At 39.2% G+C, this 22,568-nt stretch overlaps 1 protein-coding gene across 7 annotated transcripts in view; it reads left to right on the top strand.

The window, feature by feature from the left end:
- Positions 1 to 3,524: 3,524 nt before the first annotated feature.
- The window catches only part of CADPS (calcium dependent secretion activator), a 428,787-nt gene continuing 409,743 nt past the window's right edge, over positions 3,525 to 22,568 (top strand). For 3 of the 7 annotated variants that reach the window (XM_073230818.1, XM_073230817.1, XM_073230816.1), the window contains exon 1: positions 3,530 to 5,841. In XM_073230818.1, the coding sequence (XP_073086919.1) occupies positions 5,395 to 5,841 (447 nt within the window). In that variant the 5' untranslated portion in view covers positions 3,530 to 5,394. Of the gene's footprint in view, positions 5,842 to 22,568 lie in introns of all 7 variants that reach the window. The other 4 variants (XM_073230819.1, XM_073230820.1, XM_073230821.1 and 1 more) reach the window with 4 other exon arrangements.

Raw genomic sequence — 22,568 nt, 5'->3', positions numbered from 1 at the left:
AATATACAAATAACATCATAATGCAACCTTGTATTCTTACAGCAGTCCATTTCTCTCAGGGTAAATTGTTAGGTATAACTAACAACTGAAAAATAGCAGCATGTCCACATCTCCCCAAATCTTTTGGAAACAGACTGAGTAGAAGGTTCTGAATAATGAAAGAAATGTGAGAAGAGTAATGATATTCTTACAGACAATGGGCTGGAATAGTGGACTTTTCTATGGAAGAAGAGTCAGTGTCACCATGAGAAGAAGAAGAGAAATGACACTCTTTTGAGCCGAGCTCAGGCCTTAATCTATCAACTTCCCTTATGCTGGTTTGGTTTGGCATGTAGGTGACTAGACCTGGCTTAGAGCATTTCCCCCAGTGTGTTTACCTCCACTGACCCCTGACCCAGGTGGTATCTACCCCTTGATCAGGACCCGTCCTTACGTTCTCCCTTACTTTCCCTTCATTCATCAAGCCCCTCTCAACTTCATTTTCCTGCTCACCTTCTTCTTCCAAAATATTAGATATCCAACAGACCCACGTTTTAGGGTAGCCTAAATTGAAGGAACTTGACAGTTTCAGTTGTTTAAGTTGAAAACTAACTTGTTAATATGAAAATACCTCAAGTTCAGCCATTCTTATTTACAATCTACAGAAAGCCTCCCAGTCTAAAGCCAGTGTAGTTTGTGAAAACAACTAAACATAACCCAGACAATAAACCCATAAAATTCTTTAGAGAAGATGAAGACATAATGGTAGCAGCATTCACCAAGGTAAGCCAAATTGTACAACTGGGCTAATTAGGCAAATCGTCTACCTAATATTATATGGAAACAACTATGTAAGTACATTTTTTTCTTTTATTTGCTGGCATGTCACCATATCCCAGAATGAGTGCAAAAGACTCATTCCCCTACTTTGTCCATGTAGACACCAGCATAAACTGCTTTTCAATATATACCATATCTGGCCCCCACTTCTATTAAAAGAAGTTGTATATGCAAGAACTGTGATTACACTTGTGAATACTTGATTTTCAGTTATTCAAGTTAAATATTTATTATGAAATATGTTGTTTCATTTTCCTTTCTCATTTTAATAAAGTGGTTTTCCACAACCAGTTCCTGTGAGTAGTATTGTTTATTATTCTAAACATGTTTTGTTGCCTGAGGTGAAAGAAGATGTTTTTGTGTAGCTCAATTTTATTATTTTTAATCTTATGATTATCTTTTAATTCTATACTAAACCATTTCATTTCACTTTAGCAAGAATTATCATATAATATAGAGTAATGGTGAACAGTAGGTTTCTCAAACAAAATAAACCATTTTCTAAGTCCCTGAAAAGACTATGTAAAACAAGACAAAAATCAGTTAAATAAATGAGCAAATATTCTATTATTCAAGGATCTGTTTCTGGACTCTTTTTTTATGTCATTTTTCCTTCCAATTATTTGTGGCCAATTTCTCACTTACGAGACCTTCTCATTTATTACAAGTCCCTCTGTAGCCAGTTGGAAAAGGTGTTTAAACCTAAAAATCTGTTGAAAAATACCTTTAACATAATATCTACCTTAGTTTTCACATCATTCCAAAGGAGGTGAGTACTACTATTCCTCATTTTACAAATGGGGAAACAGAGTCTGAACTAAAATAATTTTTTCAAAATAACTGCTATTAAGGGGCAGAAGCAGAACTGCTTGTGTTTGAAGCTCAAACATTTAACTTGACATAGGTATACAATAAATTTCAAATTTATCTTTTTTGGTTCTTCTAAGCTATTGTTAAAAAAAAGAAAAATATTGTTTGGATGAGGTCATCAGATGTAGATAATTTGAAATAGATTGTGAGATTTTTTAAAAAATTAACTTACCTAACTATCTTCTAGTAACGAACACATAAAAACATTAAAATGGGCATTCAACTCAGTTTTATTTATATGAGTGACATAAAGAAGTGATTGTTTTTCACTAAAGTGTCTATCAATTGCCAAGGGGTCAGATATTCCCTCTTTCTCATGACCTTTTATACAATCACAGCAAACACTTCAGAGAAGAATGGAGATACTGTAGATCTAGATAAGAAAACCTTGGTTTAGTGTCTCAGTCATTTCCATTTCCTCTAGACTTTAGTGGGCGGAATTTAAAAATTCAATGTTATAACTTCTACTTGCATGATATGGTCTCCAGATGGCTGACTAAAATTTATTCCATCACCTTGAGGTTATTCGAGTTTCCTACAAAGCAGAAGTGGAGGTGGGGGGCAAACATGCAATCACCTAAAATAGCTTGCTTGAGGATATAAATACTTATGTATATCGAAATATATGTTAGAATTATATTTTTAAAAAGAAGAACATGGATGTTAACAAAAGGTAGACAAATGTTAACCTTTGGATGTGTTCTGGGATTATTTTCTTTCTTGTTCACCAAAATTTGCATCTACAAAAGCCACAACTTCTGGTTTAAATGCCTAAAGCATTCTGGTTGGCATATCTTACCTTCAGTTCTAACAAAGAGTTATATATCTCCAAGGACATTGAATTGATGTTTAGCTAAGGGATAAGATATCTTTGAAAGGATGTACATTTTAAAAGACACCAATGCACAGCATTTGAAATAAAAATTATAAAAGGGTTTCCATGAAAATCTGTTTGTCTCTTTGAACACTCATGAGGTGGTGGGGGAGGAGGATTGAGAGGACTGTTAGATTTATCTAAGCAATGGTGTATTTAATACCCAAATCATAGGTTTATATGATTAACAAAAAGTAGGTCCTAAGATTATGTTTTGATGAGTATAATTAGAAAAAACCCACCTACATAACTCCAAAGAAATTTGTAAGAACAAATTTTAACCAAAAATAAACAAAATTTATTATAGTGATTGAGAAGTCCCAAAAGGTTCTGAAAACAGAATTAATGGTCATTCTGCTCCTAGTGTCAAATGTGGTAATATGCAAATACCTAAGCTTGCTTAAAGAAGAAATACTTAATTAGTACATGGCTTTTGTCTGACCTTCAAAAGCACTCCCTCCTCAAATCACCACGTGGTGTCTAGCTAACAGTTCACTTCTTTGTGTCCTAAACACCACGATCTCTCTATTTGGCCAAATAGATTACTTTTATAGCTTTTTTTCCCCTTACTTCCCCCTTACCTACTGACACCCCATCTCCATAACACTTTTTGCCTTACTTGGTCCATTGTCCTATTACTATTTCTTTGCAAATCACTTTTGCATTTTTAATATCTTCCCTTTTCAACATCTGTTAATATGGTGCCTTCCTTTAAAATTTAATTCTTTTCTTTGAGAAATATATAATTCTATTCCATTCCCAGTTGTTTCATTCATGCAAGCTTTTAGCAGTTTGCTAACCTGTATTTGTTGATATGTTGCCTTGAAAAAAGTACTGTCGATTTTTTTCACATGTTTATGTTTCATCTCCCAAAGGAGATTATAGACTCCTTAAGAGAATGTCATATGAACATTCTATCCACCTAGCACCTAGAGCACCTAAGCAGCTAGAACAATATTCACGCCATAAAATGGTGCTTAATAAAAGTTGATTTATTGGTTGATTGGCCTACTACCTCTTCTTTCTGTTCTAGGGAAACCAGAACAACATGATTTGAACATCTTTTACTTCTTCAGAAGAAATAAAGAGTGAGGACTGCCAAACTGTAACACTTTCCACATTGCTGGCTTATTTTAAATTGATACAGAATTTGTGATGGCCATAGAAGTTGTCCTTGAGATGATGAGTATAGTGATGAAGTAAAATGTAAGTCATACATATATTGCTTAATTCAAAACATTGAACAGGATTGTTAGAGTTAATGTAAGCTAGACATTGTTTTGAGTTCATGTTTAACTTCTCAAACAGATTGTCTAGGAAAGCTTCTCTTGAATATCAAAGCCTACAGAACTCATGGTAAATTTGAAAATACATTAAGACACTTTTACTGTAACTCCCACGAGCATCTACGAATAACTAGAGCATCAGGAAACATGTAAATATAGGAGATGAGTTTAGGAGAGGTGAAGAGTGCTTGCTCTCTAGATATCCTAAGACCTCAGGGTGGAGGGTATTGGTTTGTTCTCCATTCATCTGCGGGTCGCTGATTAGATTCAGCACGCTGGCCAGCTCCCCGTCAACCGGATTTATTGGCCTAAGTAAAAGGAGCTGGGGGGAGGAGGAAGGCACCATCTGCCGCTTTGAATAAATAGATAACCAGAAACTGGGATGAAGACAGTGTGACTGTGCATTAGATGTTGATGCCGCTGATTTTGAGTGGTGTCTGTCTAATCTCGGGGTCCCCATTCCTCCACCCAGGTTTTACAGCAAACCACAAAGGAGAAAGGTCTGAACAACCAGAAACCCTTCTATTTCTCTGATAGGCTCACATTATCAGAAAGTGTTCCCAGTTGTTGGAATTAAAGAATGCTCATCATAGCTTTCCCGGGGAAGGCAAGGGCGAGGGTTCGACTTAAATAGCTGAGCTGCGTGGTCAGGACACCACTCCGCTCAAAAGGTGATTTTTATGTTGATGAGAGCGGGCTGGAATCAGAGTTTACATTGGTGGGAAAACACACTGCCCAGCTAGCTACTGTCCCCACGCCCCAGATGTAAAGAAGCCTGGAGAAATGAGGTAGATTCTTTCCTGTAAGGGATCTCGCAGGCTTCCTTTTAGTGAGACTTCTGGATTTGGCGTCGCTAAACAGACAGCCCACTCTTCGCTAAGAAGTCAGCACTGGTTTGCCCATTTCTTCCTCCCCCAAGAACTTTTTGTCCGCGGGAGGGGGAGACAGGTGGAAGCAATGAGAGCTGGATATCAAGTAGAAAATTATCCACAAAGGGGAGGGGGTGAGTAGGGTGCGAATGCGTTACGGTCAGAACTGAAGCTCAGAGACGTCGGGGGCGCTCCGCGCTCTCCCCACCCTAGCCCTCCGCAGCCACCCTTTACGCCGCGGACACGGGAGAGTTAAGCCAATAAACACGTAAGCGCCGCTCCCTCCCCAATCGGCAAGATGCCTCTTCGGCTCTTGGCTGCATCCACCGCTTGCAACACTCGGCATCTTTTCTGGAGGCGCCTTCTTCAGCGGCTGCAGAAGGCATCCGGCTGCGGGCTCGAGGCTCGCAACTGATTCTTCCCCTTGCCAACCTCGGGTCCACGGACGCTCCTCTCCCTTCCCCTCCTCCCTTCGAGCTCCTGTGTCGGAGCCCAGCTCCAGGTCGTCGGGCGGAGAAAGCAGTCGCGGCGGCCGAGGTTGAGCAGCAGCGCTCCCGCTGCCTAATTTGGGAAGAAGCGCCCATCCCGGAGAGCCGACCTCCAGCTGCCTCCAGCGCCCCCCATCTTTTGCACCCCAAGCCCGGTGCTCCAGGGACCCCTCTCCCCAGGCGCCACCATGCTGGACCCTTCGTCCAGCGAAGAGGAATCGGATGAGATTGTGGAGGAAGAAAGCGGCAAGGAGGTGCTCGGCTCGGCCGCGTCCGGCGCGCGCCTATCACCCAGCCGCACCAGCGAGGGCTCTAGCGGCGGCGGCGCCGGGCTTGCGGGCGGCGGCGGGGCCGGCGCCGGGGCCGGAGTGGGCGCCGGCGGCGGTGGGGGCAGCGGCGCGAGCGGCAGCGGCGGGGCCGGGGGGCTGCAGCCCAGCAGCCGCACGGGTGGTGGCCGGCCCTCCAGCCCCAGCCCGTCGGTGGTGAGCGAGAAGGAGAAGGAGGAGCTGGAGCGGCTGCAGAAGGAGGAGGAGGAGAGGAAGAAGAGGCTGCAGCTGTATGTGTTCGTGATGCGCTGCATCGCCTATCCCTTCAACGCCAAGCAGCCCACCGACATGGCTCGCCGGCAGCAGAAGGTAGGTGCGCCTGGGAGGCCCAGGGAGCAGAGCCCGGACGTCGCCAGGCGGGCGGGGTGAACAATGGGAGCTGGCGGCGCAGCTGGCGAGGAGCATCAGTAGGAGGAGACCGCGCCCTGGGGAAGGGGCTAGGAAGCCCCCTCTGCGCGGCTGGGCCCGACCCAGCGCAGCCCCGAACGCGCATGGAGCTGCCCGAAACTGGCTGCCCGCGTGCTCACACTCGGGAGCGCCAGGAAGCGAGGCAGTCTGGACCCGCTTTGTGGCGGGGGAGGATCGGGGAGTGACTTGCAGCCCGCGGTATCCAGAGAGGCCTTGCTAGTTTGCAGGGTTCCCGACACTCTCCAGCGGCGGGCGGCTGCGCTTAGCTCCAGGCCCGCCCTCCTGGGCGTGCGCTCCGCGGGCGGGGGCAACCGGCCGGTGGGGGCGCCGCTGTGGAGCCCGAAGAGCGCCTCCGAGCAGCACTGGGCTGGCCCGGGCGGAGAGCAACCGCAAGGGGCAGGCAGGGGAAAGCAAGTCCGGAAGGCGAAGCTGCCAGTCACACTGGGAAAGGCACCCTCCTCCCCGCGCCCAAGTCAGCTGATGACCAACGCGGGGCGCCTAAGGTTCCCCTGGCACTGCTTTCCTCTAGCCGGGGTTCCCTCCAGTTCGTCTTGCCTTTCTTACTGACCCCAGAGCCGGGCCAGGCCCTCTGGTCCTTCCGCCCGGGTCAGTCCCTCTCCCTTCCTTTGACCCTCTTCTGTTCTTTCCAAGGTGACTTCGCCGCCTCCTTCTTGTTTCCGAGGCCTTACATGTCTCGCCACTGCTGCCTTGATAAAGTGCAGCTGCAAAAAGCCTCGCGATTATAAGCATCAAAAGCTTTTTGTGTCTGAGGCAGGGGCAAGGCTTGGGGGAGGCGTGGGGTGGGGGGGCCCGGGGCTGCTTTTAATGTGAAAAAACGCCTGTATCTGATGTTCTCCAGCCAGAGAAAGAGGGGAATGGTTACTGACAGATGAGGGACAGGAGCGCAGGACAGAAAAGGTGTCAGGTACCAAGTTGTAGTGAGTTTGCGAAGCGTTCTGTTTGGCCTCTTTTAAATGAATTTGCAGCCTTTGAGCTGTCAGAAGGCCAGTGAAGCCCCCAGCCACGGTGTCAGAGGCAAGATCTAACTCCGTTGAGGTTGTGAGATCAGTTTCTTAAATAAAATGAATTTCTCAGGCTACTACCTTTTTAGGACTGAATTACTGTTGATGGAGTAGAGTGCTAGATTTTCCTATGTTTATCCACCCTTATCTTAACACAGATTTCTCTGTTTGTTTTGCTTATATATGTACACACACCACCCAGTGCTGATGATTTATTTTAGCTCTAACAAGCCCGGGTATCAATTTTATTAAAAATAAAACTAATTTCCTGGTTGAGACAAAGTAGGTGGGTTGCTCACTACACTCTGACCCTGTCCATGGCCCCTTGCCTTTTCAACCTGTATCTTGGACTACAGTTGAGTAAAAGTATTTTCAGAACCATTAAAGTTTTCTGGCTATTTTTTTAAGGTGAGGTATTGGGTCTACACACAGGACCTAATATTTCAAGTTTCAAATTGGAATTATTATTAAAAATGTGTGTAGCAGGGGAAATGCAGTCTGTCCTATTAATGACAGCACCAACGAACTCCTATTCCTTTGGCAATGAAAATTGTTGGGATTTAAATAAAAAATAAAAAACATTTTTCTGTTTATTAGTCTAAAGGCTCTAGATGTCTGTCCTTTAACTAGACCTTGTATCAAGCATTAGGATGGGGAAGAAATCCATTCTCATAGAGTTCCAGTTCTTCTAAACAGAACTGTCAGCTTACATGAGAAGGATTATCATGGTGCTAAGTTTTTCTGATCAGATTGTGTTTCACATGAACCCTTCAAAGCTGTGGTTTTGGGGGACGAGTAGGTTCTGCTCTGCTTTTACACATGACCTTAACGTTAGAGAGATTGCAGGACAGATTGATAACACTGGCATTTGGTCAAACTATTTTTAGGTATTGCAGCAAACGAGTGCTAAATACATATCCCAGCAAAGCTACCTCAGGGATGTTGGCTATATTGGAAAGCTGAGTATCTCCTATTACAGAAGAAACAAGCTTTTCCATTGCTGTATCTTTAATGTTTTTGTATCTTTCTGGAAAAGGATGTTTTGCTATTTTTCTCCAAGAGGAAAACCTTGGATTTTTTTTTTTTAATGAGTGACCATTGAAATTAACTTTTAAATTTGTATAATCCTTGTGGTAAAATTTAAAGCCAACAGATAAGATTGATGAACTAAAATTAGTCTTGCAGAAATATAAACTAGTTGTAGATGAAACTTGAGTTTGTAGTGCAATACAAATGGATGAACCAGAAACAGCTAGAGGAAAATGATCTAGAGAAAGGGAATCAAGTGACATGGAAAGAGAGCAAGCTGCCTCTGAAAAGAATTGCTGAATTGGGGAAAAAAATAGCATACTGTCAAATTATCATGTCATACACTTTAAATTTATGCTGTTATGTGTCAGTTATATCTCAGAGCTGGGGAAAAATCATATTGTACAGAGAATAACTCACTTTATGAAAACCAAATAATCTATATCATAACATTGGTACTGTTTTTCAAGTACCTATCATATGCAGGGCATTTTAGATCATTTTTTAAAAAATGGACTTTATTTTTTATAGGAGTTTCAGATTCACCGAAAAATTGAGAAAATAAAAGACTTCCCATACACCCAACACCTGGTTTTCCTGTTAATATTTTATAGTAGTATGGTACATCTATTACAAGTGGATCAAATGCATTGATGCATTTATACAGTGATGATACAGTGTAATGAACTAGAATATATAGCTTATTCAAATTTCCTTAGTTTTTAATCTAAATTCCTTTTTCTATTCTCAGATCTTCTTAAATTCTCCTAAAACTAACAATGTTAGCATTACCATCCTCATTTTAGAAGAGAAAACTGAGACTCAGAGGTTTTATAATTTGCCTACAGCTCTATGTAGATCGGAGGAAGAATGGGAACTGAAGCATAAGGTGTTCTGATTCAAGAACTTATCTTTTTAATATGCGACACTAGCCAGAAAATACCGTAGAATGAAAAATCAAATCCTAGTATCCTGATAACTGTCAAGTGTACTTCTTTACCCAGGATTATTTCTATTTGAGTTGAAAGAGGTCTGTCCGTCTCCTTTTGGACACCTATCAAATAGTCAACATGAGCAAAATGGACATTTAGGTATTAACCTCATAAAGGGTATGAAGGAGAGAGATTGGGTGTTAGTTGGTAAATCTGGACATCAGACAGTCTATGTGGTTGAGGCTGAAAAAAAAGGTATTAAAGTGCAGAAGAACAATTGGGAAGAAGCAGAGGGAGAAGGTACTACTGCTGTATCATTCTCATAGTTACATATTTTGATTACATTTTTACTGTGCAAAAAGAGAACCTGGTGATTCCAACAATCTCCCCAGTTAAAAGAAAGGACTTTAAACAGATTATGTGAAAACATATTTTGTCATTTATAGGTATATTCTTTTTGTAACACTGTAAATCTAAACATCACATGCTACTGCTGATAATTAACGACCAAAACAAAATCTATCCATCAGACAGTCACAATGTGTGTTTCAGCAGCTCATAAATGGCAATTTGAAAACAATTCTGTGCTTTTAATTTTTCTCCTTTTGTCATATTGTTAAAGTGAATACCTAGAAGTTGGCATGGCAAAGCTACATCATGTTTTTAAATTGTGTAGTAACAGTGATGGGTGGCTACCTTATATGAACTAGTTACTTATAGATGTTACTGAAGGAAAATAAAAGCAAGCACTATAAATAATTCTGTGTAATATTTAGGTTGACATGACCAATTTTTTTAATTGGGTAGGAATTATTCATAATGTCTGAATTACAAATGTCCAAGTGAGTATTGAGTGAATATATAGGTTTGTGTACATGTATGTCTGTGTGTGTATGTATGTATATAATAAGGGAAAGGGGCAATCTTAGAATTGGGTCTTTTATGTGAACTCCTGTTTCATTCAAGAGGAATTTATGGCTAGACCAAATACGACATCAGTTCAAGCTACTCATTTCTGTGTGATTCAGCTTATATGTTGCCATGAAATTATGGCTAGTATTGAGTCACTGTTAGCCATAGAAATGCTCTTTATTCATTTACTGATTTGACTTTGTTAGTTGGTCATGACTCAAAAGCTCATACCTTTCATAAAATTTAGGACCTAGTGCTGGTTAACTATATATGTGTGAGAGTGTGTGTGTATTTTAAATCAATAATAGTGGTTCATACATTCATATATGCTTTGAGGCATTTGGGCTAGTCCCACTTTCAGATTTTTTACGGTTTGCTTCATCACTGCAACATATGTTCATTATAGAAAGTAAATATTCGAACCTTTTGAGAGAACTAAATGACAATTAAACCAGGATTTCTTCAAAAACGAATTGCATGTCTCTCTCTTCATCAGGGAAAGAACTGGATTCCTGAAATATCCCTTTTGGCATTTTCCTCCCAATCTCCTCTGGGCAATGGGCAGGAACTGTTTTGTACTGGTACCTGACAGAGACATTCTGAAGATGCAGAATACTGGAAAAGTAATAAAAGAGGTCTTGCCTCATTATATACTTGGAATAGCCTTATGCTTCAAGGAAATTAAATCTTTCATTCTTGAAGAATTACACTGTATAAAGTGGTGAAAGTCAAATGATTCAAAAAATCCCCCCCCCACTTCGAAAGCAAATTTAATATGCAATAATAGGCTATCACATAAAAATATAATCAGTATTTGTGTTTGGGGAAAGGTGTCTATACAACTTAAACTGGAATAGCTGGGAGAGCTCTATTAACTTAGAAATAACTTCTAAATAAATGGCTAGTTACTCTTTGTATGAAGCACTCACCCACGCTTGGTGGCAGAACCAGAAGATACCTTTTAGATATGCTCCTGAATTGGGGAGCTTATGTTCTAGTTTGGAAGATAAATACATACATGTTACATAAGTTGAGAATCAAACAGTGTTTAATTGCATGATGCTGATCACAAATACTAAAGTAGGGGAGAGAAAGAGTGTATGTATGCATACATACACAGAGGATTGGATAGAATAGTAGGGAAAATCTTCATGGAGGAAGTAGACTAGGGTTAAGTCTTAAAGAATTTTTATGATTTGTATAAGCAAAAGGAAAAAACAAGCATTCCATTCTGGAGAAGAGCATGAGGCAGCAGGAATGTGAAAGGAATCATGGCTGGGTAGACATTTTTAGTTCAATTCATTCAATTCCAGGTTACAGAAACCCAGCTCAAGTGACTAAATCAAAATGAAAATGAGGAGGAGGGGAAAGATTTACTAATGCATTGAATTAAAGAATCCAGTGTAGGGTGACTTCAGGCATGGCTGGATCTAGGAGTTCAAATTACTTCCTCAATGCAATGAAGAGAGATAGCTGATGAAGAGAAAGACTATATCTTGAGACCTGTATTTGGGCTGAAACTCTACCAGTAACAGACCACTGATTATTGTAGACAAATCATCTTCTGTCTCTAGGGGTAATTTCTTACATCTGTCATATGAAGAGGGGGATGGGGAAGTTCGGATAATCTCAAATGTACCCTCTCTATACAACAGTTGATAGTTCTTCCTGGATAATGAGGGTATGCATTGTCAGGATTTATAATTTCATTCAAACTTGTATTTGGTGTTTTTATGTTACAAAATGAGGTAGTGTCTTCAGAGAATCTGAGATGGTTAGAGATAAAGTTAGAGTTCACTTTGCCCTACTATCTACATTTTCAAATGAGGAGGTGAGGTCTTAAAAGGTTACAAGATGACAGAATATACTAGAGAGTGTAAACTATGGCCTGTGGGGCTGAAAGTGACCCACATGTGTATTTTTTTTTACAGTGCATTTTTCAGTTTTTTAATTAGTTCTCAACATTCAAAACTATCAAACTATTGCAAAAAACAATAGAAAAAATTACCAACCCATTATTTAAATAAAGCAAAGTTGCTTATAACTAAAATTATAAAAGGGATGCCATGTATATATGGTGTGGTAAGACACTAGCTATCTGGCTTTTGCCAACACTAGTTCTTCTTGCCATTGCTGCATGGATATTACCGGCCTGACCCTGGGACATGTATTGCATCCAGGAGATGGAACTAGAATTTGGAACTCTATGTTCCCTGTCTCTGGCAAGTTTCTCTGTCAGGATCAGATTTATAGGTTCTCCCATATTGGAGGGTGATGATCAAAATGAGCTTGTAATTTTTTTATCATTTGTCTGTCCAAGCATTTGATAGAATTACTTCTCTGTCATTAGCAGGTACAGAAAAGGGGATGAAGTCAGCAAAAGGTTTGAAATCTGACCATTTCTCTTGACATATGATGGCCAGTGAAGGACAGTAGTTAAGAGCCTTAAGTAGACTCAGAAAGTTCAATGCCTGTTTTTGCTTCCTGGCTGTATCCCTAATTTGCCCTGTGATTTTGGGCAACTTACTTAACCTCTCTATGACTGAGTTTACTCATCAATAAAATGGAGATAGTAGTGCTACCTCCATCACTGAGTCCTTTGAAAATTAAGTGAGATGATACAGTGAAGCTCTAAGAACAATGTCTGACATTTGGTTAAATTCTACATAAGTTGTTAGTTCTTGTTCAGTTGATATGTGCAATGTTCTGTTGTTTTCATCTGTAAAAGGACCGGGAAAGTACATATATGCAGAGTACTAACCAGAGCAAATCCTGTATTCATCATTGCTGTCATTGTGATCATCATCAGTATTGGCATGATAAGCAGACCTAGAACTTAGTATTTACCATTAGCATCATCTACAGAATAGATGGATCAAGGATACCATGCATTGTATCCTTCACCAGCGCTGCAAAGCTTCAGACTCTGGTTTACATCCCTTGTCAGTTTTCTGACCTGCTGGCTATGTAGCCTTGGCTATTTTATGCAATGTCTTTAAGTCTTAGTTTCCTCATATGTAACATGGGGGAAAATAATATTGAGGATTACAAGAAAGAAAACATGCTAATTGCTTAGCATGTCCTTAATGTGGGGTAAATACTGGGCAAATGTTATCAGTAACAATATTAATAGTATTCTCACATTTTTATTCACAAATATCCCCATGCTATTTCATACTACAGTACCTTTGCTCATGCTGTTCCTTATTTTAGAACTTCTTTCTCACCTTTCTTCACTTGATTTGCTCTTGTTTCTCCTTTAATTCAGATGTTATCTCCTTTAAGCAGCCTTACCCAAACCTTTATATTGGGCTGAATGCTCCCACAACTCCCTAGTTTTTCCATTTTACCTTATTTACTTGTTTAAATTACCTTTTGTGTGTATGCCTCCCTCCCTCTAGACTGCAAGAACCCCAAAGACAGGGACCACATTTTACTCCTCTTGGATTCCCCATCTCCCGAAACAGTGTCTGGCACATTGTAGGTGCTTATAGACATTTAGACTGTTAAAATTCTACACTGATGCCTTATTTCCTAGGGAGTTTCTAGGGAGAGGAAGAGAAGTCTTAAATATAGTCTGCCTCTATTATAGGTATACAACTTACTTTTATAAAAACTTCTTAGTGGAAAACATGAAGAATAAATCCATTACCAAATGATTTCTAAATAACTTATGTTGCAGAAATGTATCATTGATCACCTCCCACATTAGCCTGTTTATATCAACAAATGACAAAATTCTAGATCCATTATAGAGAAAAGTCTTCATTAAAGACCGTGAGCAATTATGAATTTCTTACAATGGCTGAATCGCAGTTGAACTTAAATCACTACAGTGCATATTTAAGTGGCCAACATTAAATAAGAAAGAGATGAGGTAAGAACTGAATCTCCTCACTGGGTATATGTTCTTTATTAAGATTTATTTGATTTAGTTCTTTCTGAAGAGGAAGGAAAAAAAAAAAAAGGACCAGGCAGTCAACAGCATTATAGTGAAAGTTCAGCTGTTTAAAATATCATCATTCTCAATGTTGCTAAAGCTGTATAATAGAATCTATAAATTCTATATACTTAGACATGAATAAATACACTTATTTTCTCTACTTTAATCTCTATGGGATTTTAGAACTATTTCTTCTCTTATTGTAAGCTGTCTAAAGTCCTTTCTGAGTGAAGTTAGGCTATAAATACATAATAATAACTGTAACACTGTTGTATATTGGATGTGGTAATAAGAATATGAGAGGTATGAAATATCTATAAAAAGGGAAAAACAGCTTAGGTATGGATTTTTCTGATACCTTTCACTAGTCAAAGGGAAAATTACCTTTACTAAGCCATTCCTTTCATCTTAACAAACAGGGGAAACATTGAGAAGTTTGAAAAATGAATTGAGTTATCAAGCCCTCAAGTGTTCCAAGCTTCTGGCTACTATACTAAAATTGAGAGATAAGGAATAAACTGGTAATGTAAATAGACGATGTAATCAGCAGCCTTTCGGGGGAAAATATCAACCTGTCATTTCTCAGGATCACTTCTGTACAGTAGCAAAGTTCTGAGATTATTTAAAGTTAACTTTTTTTAATCCTTAAGTGTTCCAGGAGCACATGCTAAGTCACAAGCCCTCCAGTGGCTGAGGTGCTTTCTAAAAGGTGGTGGAATTTTGGCGTACATGTGGAGTGGTACATAGAATCTACTGTGCCACTCAAGACAGCAAGAAAAAACACTGAAAACTCTTGTAAATAATTATGCCTTCTGTTGCCCATGCAGAAAAACAGCCTTTTGGTGTAGATGGTAGGCATAGACTTGTTTAAGCAAATGAGTTAAAATATATTTTGAACATCTACTTTGGTGATTTTTCTGACAAGTACAGCAACTGTTGTCTATAAGGCAGCGTGTCATAACATACTGTGTTCAAAACATTTCTTGGGGGCTCTTCCATATTCAGTTTTTGTTTGTTATACATCATCAGACAACATTGTTTAGAGCCACTTCTACATACAAGAAATTTACTAAATCCAGTCGGCAAAATATGCAGTGACATTTTGGACAGCCTTTCTGATCTCTAAGAAACTATCTATCTGACTAAGAAATTGAGGTGCGCTGATATAAAACCTAACATAGCATAAGGCAGGATATGGGGTCTGAATCTTAAAAAACAGTATTTTTCAGGTCTCCATCCTTGGGCTTTGTTGTGCATTGATTGTATCCCCCCGTGACTTATATGTCAAAGTCCTAACCCCCAGTACTTCCGAATTTGGAAATTTGTGACTGTATTTGGAAATAAGGTCTTCATAGGTGTGATCAGTTAAGATGAGGTCATTATGGTGGATCCTAATCCATTATGACTGTCGTCCTTATGAAAGCGAAAATTTGAACATGGAGACATGCACACAAGGAGAACACCACGTAAAGAGGAAGGCCCAGAGTATAGAGAAGATTTTACAAGCAAAAAACACCAAGGATTGCCAAAAAACACCAGAAACTAGGGAAAAGGCATGAAATATATTTTTTCTCAGAGGGAGCCATCAGGAGGAGTAAACCCTGCTGACACCTTGATCTCACATTTCTAGCCTCCAGAACTGTGAAATAATATATTTCTACCATGTGGTACTTTGTTACAGAAGTCCAACAACTCAAACAGCACTCTTCTCATCCCGACATCATCTCTCTGGGCAACCTCACCACTAATGATGGCTTTAGCTACTAACATCTCCACATTTCACATTCTCAAGTCTTTGTATCTGACATAAGTCTCTCACCAAATCTCCAAATCTATACATCTAGTCATTTCCATCAGCGCTGCTGAAGGTGTGCTCTCGGACTAGTGCAAATCAGTCAACACTTCGTCTTGGGTCTACAATGAGATAAGGAACTTGCACTAGAATGCAAATCAACTCACTTCTTCCTTCAAGAAAGTCTTGCTACAGAAAATTCTCAGGGGAATTGAACAGCTTAGTGCTGAAGGTGATGTAGTTTCCAGTAGTAGCATTTTATCTTGAGGAGGACCAATAGCAAACAGTTCACAGGTGGCACAGGTCCGAAAACTCTACTTGGAACAGCGTTGACCCCCATGCCATGTCCCTTAGGATGTCCTCCGACCATTCATCAACAGTAGAATTTCTTACCAAGACTCTTTCTCCCTCTATTTTCTAACTCTGTGAATGGTCTAGTGGTGCTAGTGTATATAACCAAGCTGTTTCAAGGAAGAAGTATACAACTCAACTCCAAATCTTTACTGTTGATCATACTCACCACCAAAGGATGCACATGTCCTGTTGATGGTTCCTCCTGAGCAGGTTTTCATCTTTTTCTCCTCTTCTTAATCACTGGTGCCCTGCTTTGGGCCCTCCTTTCTTGCCGACATTCCATCCAGACACCAGGTGATCATTCTGAAGGACAAATCCAATCATGACCTTTCCCTGCTAAGAATTCTTCTGCAGCTTTCTGTTGCCTACACAGGATAAACTCTTAAATTCACGTGCACGGCTTAACTAGATCCTCCCTCCTTAGTCAGCCTCAACTCCTGCCCTTCTGCACATGCCCTCGCTTTTAGACTGTTAAACCACTTACCATCCCTTCACCACTGCATGTTCTTTTGTGTCTCGGCGTCTTTACACATGCCTTTACACTTGTTCCTTCTGCTTGAAAAGCCCTGCCCATCTTGCCTTCCCTCTCTCTCCTGGGTAGACAATGGCACCCAATCATTATAGAGAACAGGAATCAGTAATGACTTCATTGTATGTTTACTCTGTGTAATCATTGTTGTATAAATTTATAAGCCTTATTCATTGAACATTTACAGTAACCCTGTAAGATAGGTACTAAACATCTCAACCCTACAGATGAAGAAATAAAGAGGCAAAGCAGTAAAGAAACTTGTCTTGTGGTCACATATTTTAGTGAGTGAATGAGCCGGGTTGGTGCACAGGTGGTCTGATTCTAGCCTGCACTCTTAACTATGTGCTGTATTGTCTACATTGCAGCCTTTAACACATCTTAATTCAATGTATTCTGTTTTGTTCTCCTGACTCTACAGAGATGATTTAATTTAGTATCCTGTTGTGTCTGGTACATAGTGCATACACCTAATAGGTACCAATAAATTGTTAATGCATGAATTTATGATTGTTTAGAGAATAGTAATAAATACTCCTTACCATTTATTAGCATGTTCACTGAGATCATCTCCTTTCTGCTTTAGAATGACCTTTTGAGCAGGTGGTGCATATATTCTAGATCTGTTTCTGTAGCAGGCAGAAGTGAAGTTCAGAGGCCCCACAGGCTGGACAGAATTATAGAACACCAACCTGGCCCCCTGAATGCACCTGGGGCACTCCCCACTGGGCACACTAAGTATGGCCAAAGCCACTGCAGACTTTTGAAGGTCTTGGTGACTCACAGTTTTAGATGGTCCACCCCCCTCACAGCAAACATGTTAAAATACACCTTACATCCTTTTACCATTTTTATTATTAAAATACTGGAAAGATTTTTTCAATCTTTTAAAACTACCTGTCTATATAGCTTGGTTAATAAGTGACTGTGATTTCTCAGGAGTCATGGTACATTCCTAGGAATCCTTGCAAACTGAGAAAAGCAACCTCACCAATAGTTTTAATAGTAGCACATTTTATGAGTACTACATTTAACACTGAAGTTGACACATTTGAAAGTCATTTAACTAAACATTTATTAATTTTGATTTTCCAAGTTTAGTTTTACATTTTGGAGACAATATAGTTTATTTAAGATCTTAGACTATTTTTTAGGCCCTTGGATTGTTTCAAGACTCTGTCATCGTGTCTCTGTTACTTAACAGATAAAAATAGCCTTTAGCCAGGCTTGATGGAGGAAGTTGCGTTTGAACTGAGCCTCAAGCTGACTGAGAAGATCAAAGGATAGGGATGTGATATTTTTTGGAGGGAAAGGAAAGGTACTTTGAAGTATTCAGAGGTGAGAAAATGCAAAGAAAGTTTAAGGGCCTCTGAACAAATATTATTGTATAAGATTCTAATATTGGAGTTAAAAGAAACAAGAACAAAGGTTTGTTCATGATTGAGGAAGCAATTCAACATCAGAGCAAAGGGGTTGGGCCAGAGAGGGGAGGGAGGGAGCTTCATTCCATAGGCAGCAGAGACCCACAGAGAATTCTGAGCAGCTGAGCAGTGGCACCATCAATGTGGTGTTTTAACCTGATTAATCTAAGCAAAGTGTGTGGAAAGCATGAAGGGAGAGAAAAGAGTGTAAATGTCTTCATGCTGTGAGAAAAGGTCACAAATTAAGTTTGAACATTGTATCCAGCACAGCTAATCTTCATAGATTTGGGGGGAAATTTTTAGAAATTCTCAGAAAATTAATGTCTATTTGTAGCAGTGCCTTCAGTCATTAGTTCAAAAGCATTTTGTTAGAACAATTGTTGATCCTTGTCTTTTGTTTTATTAGGGTAGTTTTTATGTATTCATCATAATGTGTGGGATATGAGTGTTCATTTCTCTTCTTACATATCATAAGACTGCAAAGTAAGGTGCCTGCCCTTTAAATAATATTTAGTTTCAGTTTGAATAATATTCAGTTTGAATAATATTAAAAAAATATACTGATACTTGCCTGTGCAAGTGCAAAAACACATATGCATAATATTGTGGAGAACATAATGACTCTTAGACAATAAACCTACAGTCAGACCTGGTGTAATGTTAGAAAATGTACAGGTGATTCCATTTTAGGTTCCAGCTGACCTGGAGGATTCAGCTTAATCTGCCCCAAGAAGGCATGAGCTCCACAAGCCCAGATTTATATTGAGCCCACAGGAAGACAGATTAGGGTGTATAGCTTGTTAGTACAGGTATGAAAGGGGAGAGAAAATTTCTAAGAGTGTTCAACCAGAGTAGTAGAGAATCTTGGATTTGTCCCTCTCACCATATGATTCCATCACAAAGAGTGACCTAGGTTTGCATAGGCATCCAGAGATTAGGGTGTATTCATACTCTTTGCCCTTCCTCACTCCCTCTCTAACGAAAAGATTCTGATCTTATTTGTGAGATTTGAGAAAAGTTATTGGACCACAATTATTAGTGGTCAGTCACATTAAAAGGGAAGCATAAGGTTTCCAGTAGTCCCTCCACCTGCACATTACCATCAACTTTTCTTTCATTGGTTAATAGAGATGCTAAATTTTGGATGTGGACAGAGGGGTAGAGGAAGGTTTCCTGCTCCAACCCAGTCTTCCAAAGTCCTAATAATAAAGGATTTTATTACCCACTTATCGTTGTTATCTGTGTTTATAGTTCTTCTGAGAAGATAGGTGACTTTGGTCTAAGATAATATCCAGGTATTCCTAGGTCACCAAGTCATTACACCATCTGAAAGGGTATTAAGGATTCAGAACACCACATTATTTACCAGAGGGTCACCACTCAGTTGCACTGAAACTGAGGAATACGTAGGATTTGAACATGGGAAGGCAGGAGAGAAGGTGTTCTAGGGACAGCATGAGCAAAGACACAGAAGCCACAAAAAGCACATACAAGGCATAATGTCAGGAAGGTAGAATGGGACCAGTAATAGTAAGCATTCAATACCACTAGATTTCACCAATTGTCCTTTATTTATTTGGTAGAAACTCAGGAGCCTTTGGAAATTACCTGTAACCCTGAGTAGCTCCAATGGAAATAGCATCGAACTGAAGCATGGGGCCCTTCAAAGATAATGCAGACATCTGGGTGATTGCCACATGGGGGTTGATTGGCCTTGATCTTATCTTAAAGTGATGTGTTTTCCCATAAGGCATTTTGAGGCTTCAGAATTCCTAAGGAATATTGTCAACACAAACAGAATGTCTTATTTGCAAAGGACATGATTTGCTCCAGCATTTTTCTGTGACCAGGTTAGAAGCAATTTCCTATCAACTTTGACAACGGTCCCATATCATTTGTCAGCCTTCCTGTTTGTCTGGCAATGGAGAAAAAAGATTTTTTTCTATCTGCTTTCCACAGGCAGCCTATGTACTGCTGTGTATTATGATTCAGCATTACAGACCTTCAAAATGAACAGACACAGGTTAGTATTTCTACTTGTTTTAATCAGAAGCACATCCCCATCCACGACTCCCCGACATCTCCCCAAGTAGCAGTTCTAAACAACTGTGGATCTGCTGTTTAGTCCAAAGTGCTTTCCTTATTTTTCTCTCTATTTTTATGTGCTGAGAACTCAAAGCTGCCTTTTGTCAATATTCAATTGTGATTTGAGTCAGAAGGCCATGTTGATCTCTTACAGAGGGGCGTAATGTAGGCACTTGCTCTCGCCTCCATTTGCTTATCTGTGGAAAACAATCCATCACTTTTGACTGACGAAATGTAGGTCTGCTGCAGCATAAGTTATATTTTCCAAATGAAGTGTCTCTTTACTTCCTTATGACCTGGCAATAAATGGTGGTATCAGAAAAAAATTGTTGGAAAAGAAAACTAAATTCAACATTACACATATTGTATACACCAAACTTTAGGGAGATTTATGATCTAGAAAATTTCCTTCTTCTCCACTCACAGTAAGAACTCTGTGCATTTCTGTTTTGTATACTCATCCAAATGCTTTTATGTAAGGCTCTCTCTAATCACTATCCTTTGGAATAATCTTTTGTTTCCAGCAAAATATATTATTGAATATTATCTTTGTCACTGAGCTTTGGTTTCAGAACAAAAACGTTTCACTCCTAAGATAAAAAAAAAAATCCTAACAAAGATTTTCTATAAATAAAAGAGCAAAAAAATATTTAGAAAGTGCAGTAATTTATTTTGATTTTATTAACACCAATTTACCCACCTACTTGAAATGCCAGCTCCTTGGAGACAACAACAACATAAGACATTTGTGTTAAGTTGGATGAAAATTGACATTGTTGCATGACCCCAAACTCATATAAGCAACACAATCACTAAAGTGATGTTGATACTACAGATTTTCCCACTGAATTTAATCAGTATGACCAGCCAATTGAAATGGTTGAAATGAGTCTCAATTGTACCTTGTAAATATAAAAAAACATATCTGTATACCCTATTTTTAGAGGACACTAAATTTACCCCCCAATTCCAAGTGAAATTAGTTTTTTCAGGTAATTTTCCCCCATCCCCAACTTCAGAAATAAATGCAGATCAGTCCAAACCCATCAGCACGATGACATTGTACTGGAAATACAGCTGCTCCTGGGTGACCTTGTGATCCAAGTGGAGCCGGTCAGGCTGAAGGGAAAGACACGTATTCCATGCTTGGGAGAAAAGTTTTTCTGCTACTGCTGGACGTACATGGAAGTGTGTGCTCCACTGTTACAGGCAGCCGTTTCAGAACCATGCAGAGACCCACTTTAGACTCAAGCCAGGACTGAAGATAATGAGGTAGCTGGGGTGGAGAGATGCTTGCTTTTCTGATGAAGGTATTGGGCTGCAACATTAAGCCAGACCTGGCACCCATCTTTTATCCAGCATGCCAATAATGTCATTAATTCCTTTCTTGTGTAAATCATTTTGAATTGGAATTTTCCATACTTACAGCCCAAACCAGTCTATTCTGTGTTTCTCTTCAAAACAGGAATTCTGAGAGTTGAATTATCAGGCCTTAACTCATTAGCTTAGCATATTTGGATTCAGACCTAGGTAGAAATATAATCCTACTTATAATGTAAGAAGCAAAATAAGAATTATTTCCCTCTAACTCATGTATAATTTGGCCAAAATTGTTGATTAAACGTGAATTATGTCTTACCACAGGTTAGCTTTTATTGTAACTAAAAAGATGAAATGAATTCAATGAAGTATTCATCATCACTCTGACCTTAAATGGGCTATTTTTTACAGATCTTTCTATAAATAAGAGCAAAACATGTTTATTACAGAGAAATCAAATAATATGAAATCATAAAGTACAAGTTAAAGTAATCCTCTATTGCCACCATCCAGACATACACTCTGCACATAAAATATATTTATCTACATATATATATCAATATTATAATGTTTTGTATAAAAGTAGTAATTCCATACATAGTGTTTTGCAACATGCTTTTTTGCACAGCAGTATATAAAGGAAATCTTTCCATGTCAGTAACTATAAAAATGTGTCTCCTTCTAAATGGCTAGTAGCAATACACTTGAAGGATACACCATAATTTATTCAACCAGTAGTCTATTGATTTCTGTTTCTACTACTGTATCAATTCTACAGTAAGCATCTTTGTATACCTATCTTTCTACACTTCTCCAAATGTTTATGTTTTTAATATAAAGATTATGTTCATTTAGATTTTGTTACCAATTTCCAAAGCATCTGTAAATATTTACGGTCCCATTAGAGGAGCATGACCTTGTCCAATTCCCCATGTTAAAACTGGACATCATTTTTTTTTCAGCTTTGCTAATCTGATGGGTAATTTTTTAAAGTCTGTATCTGCATTTCTTTCTTCCTTGTTTATTACTTTTTGTATTTCTTCTTTTACAAATTCCCAGTTACATCCCGGCCATTTGTTTATTATTTGTTTAAATAGCTCATTCTATTCTTGTGGTATTAACACCTTGTCATATGTGTGAAATTTATGTTTTGTCCTTTTTTGTTGGATTTTTGTGTGTGTGTGTTTATTTGTTATATTGTTGGCTTATTTCTGTTAGGCTGAGCAGAATTTTTTAATGTGAATCTATTTACTTTCTCCCTTTATTGTTTCTCGGTTTCATGCAATGAA

Source organism: Manis javanica, chromosome 3, assembly GCF_040802235.1.
Source record: "Manis javanica isolate MJ-LG chromosome 3, MJ_LKY, whole genome shotgun sequence".
Classification (NCBI taxonomy): Eukaryota; Metazoa; Chordata; class Mammalia; order Pholidota; family Manidae; genus Manis; species Manis javanica.
This window is presented reverse-complemented; position numbering and strand designations above follow the sequence as displayed.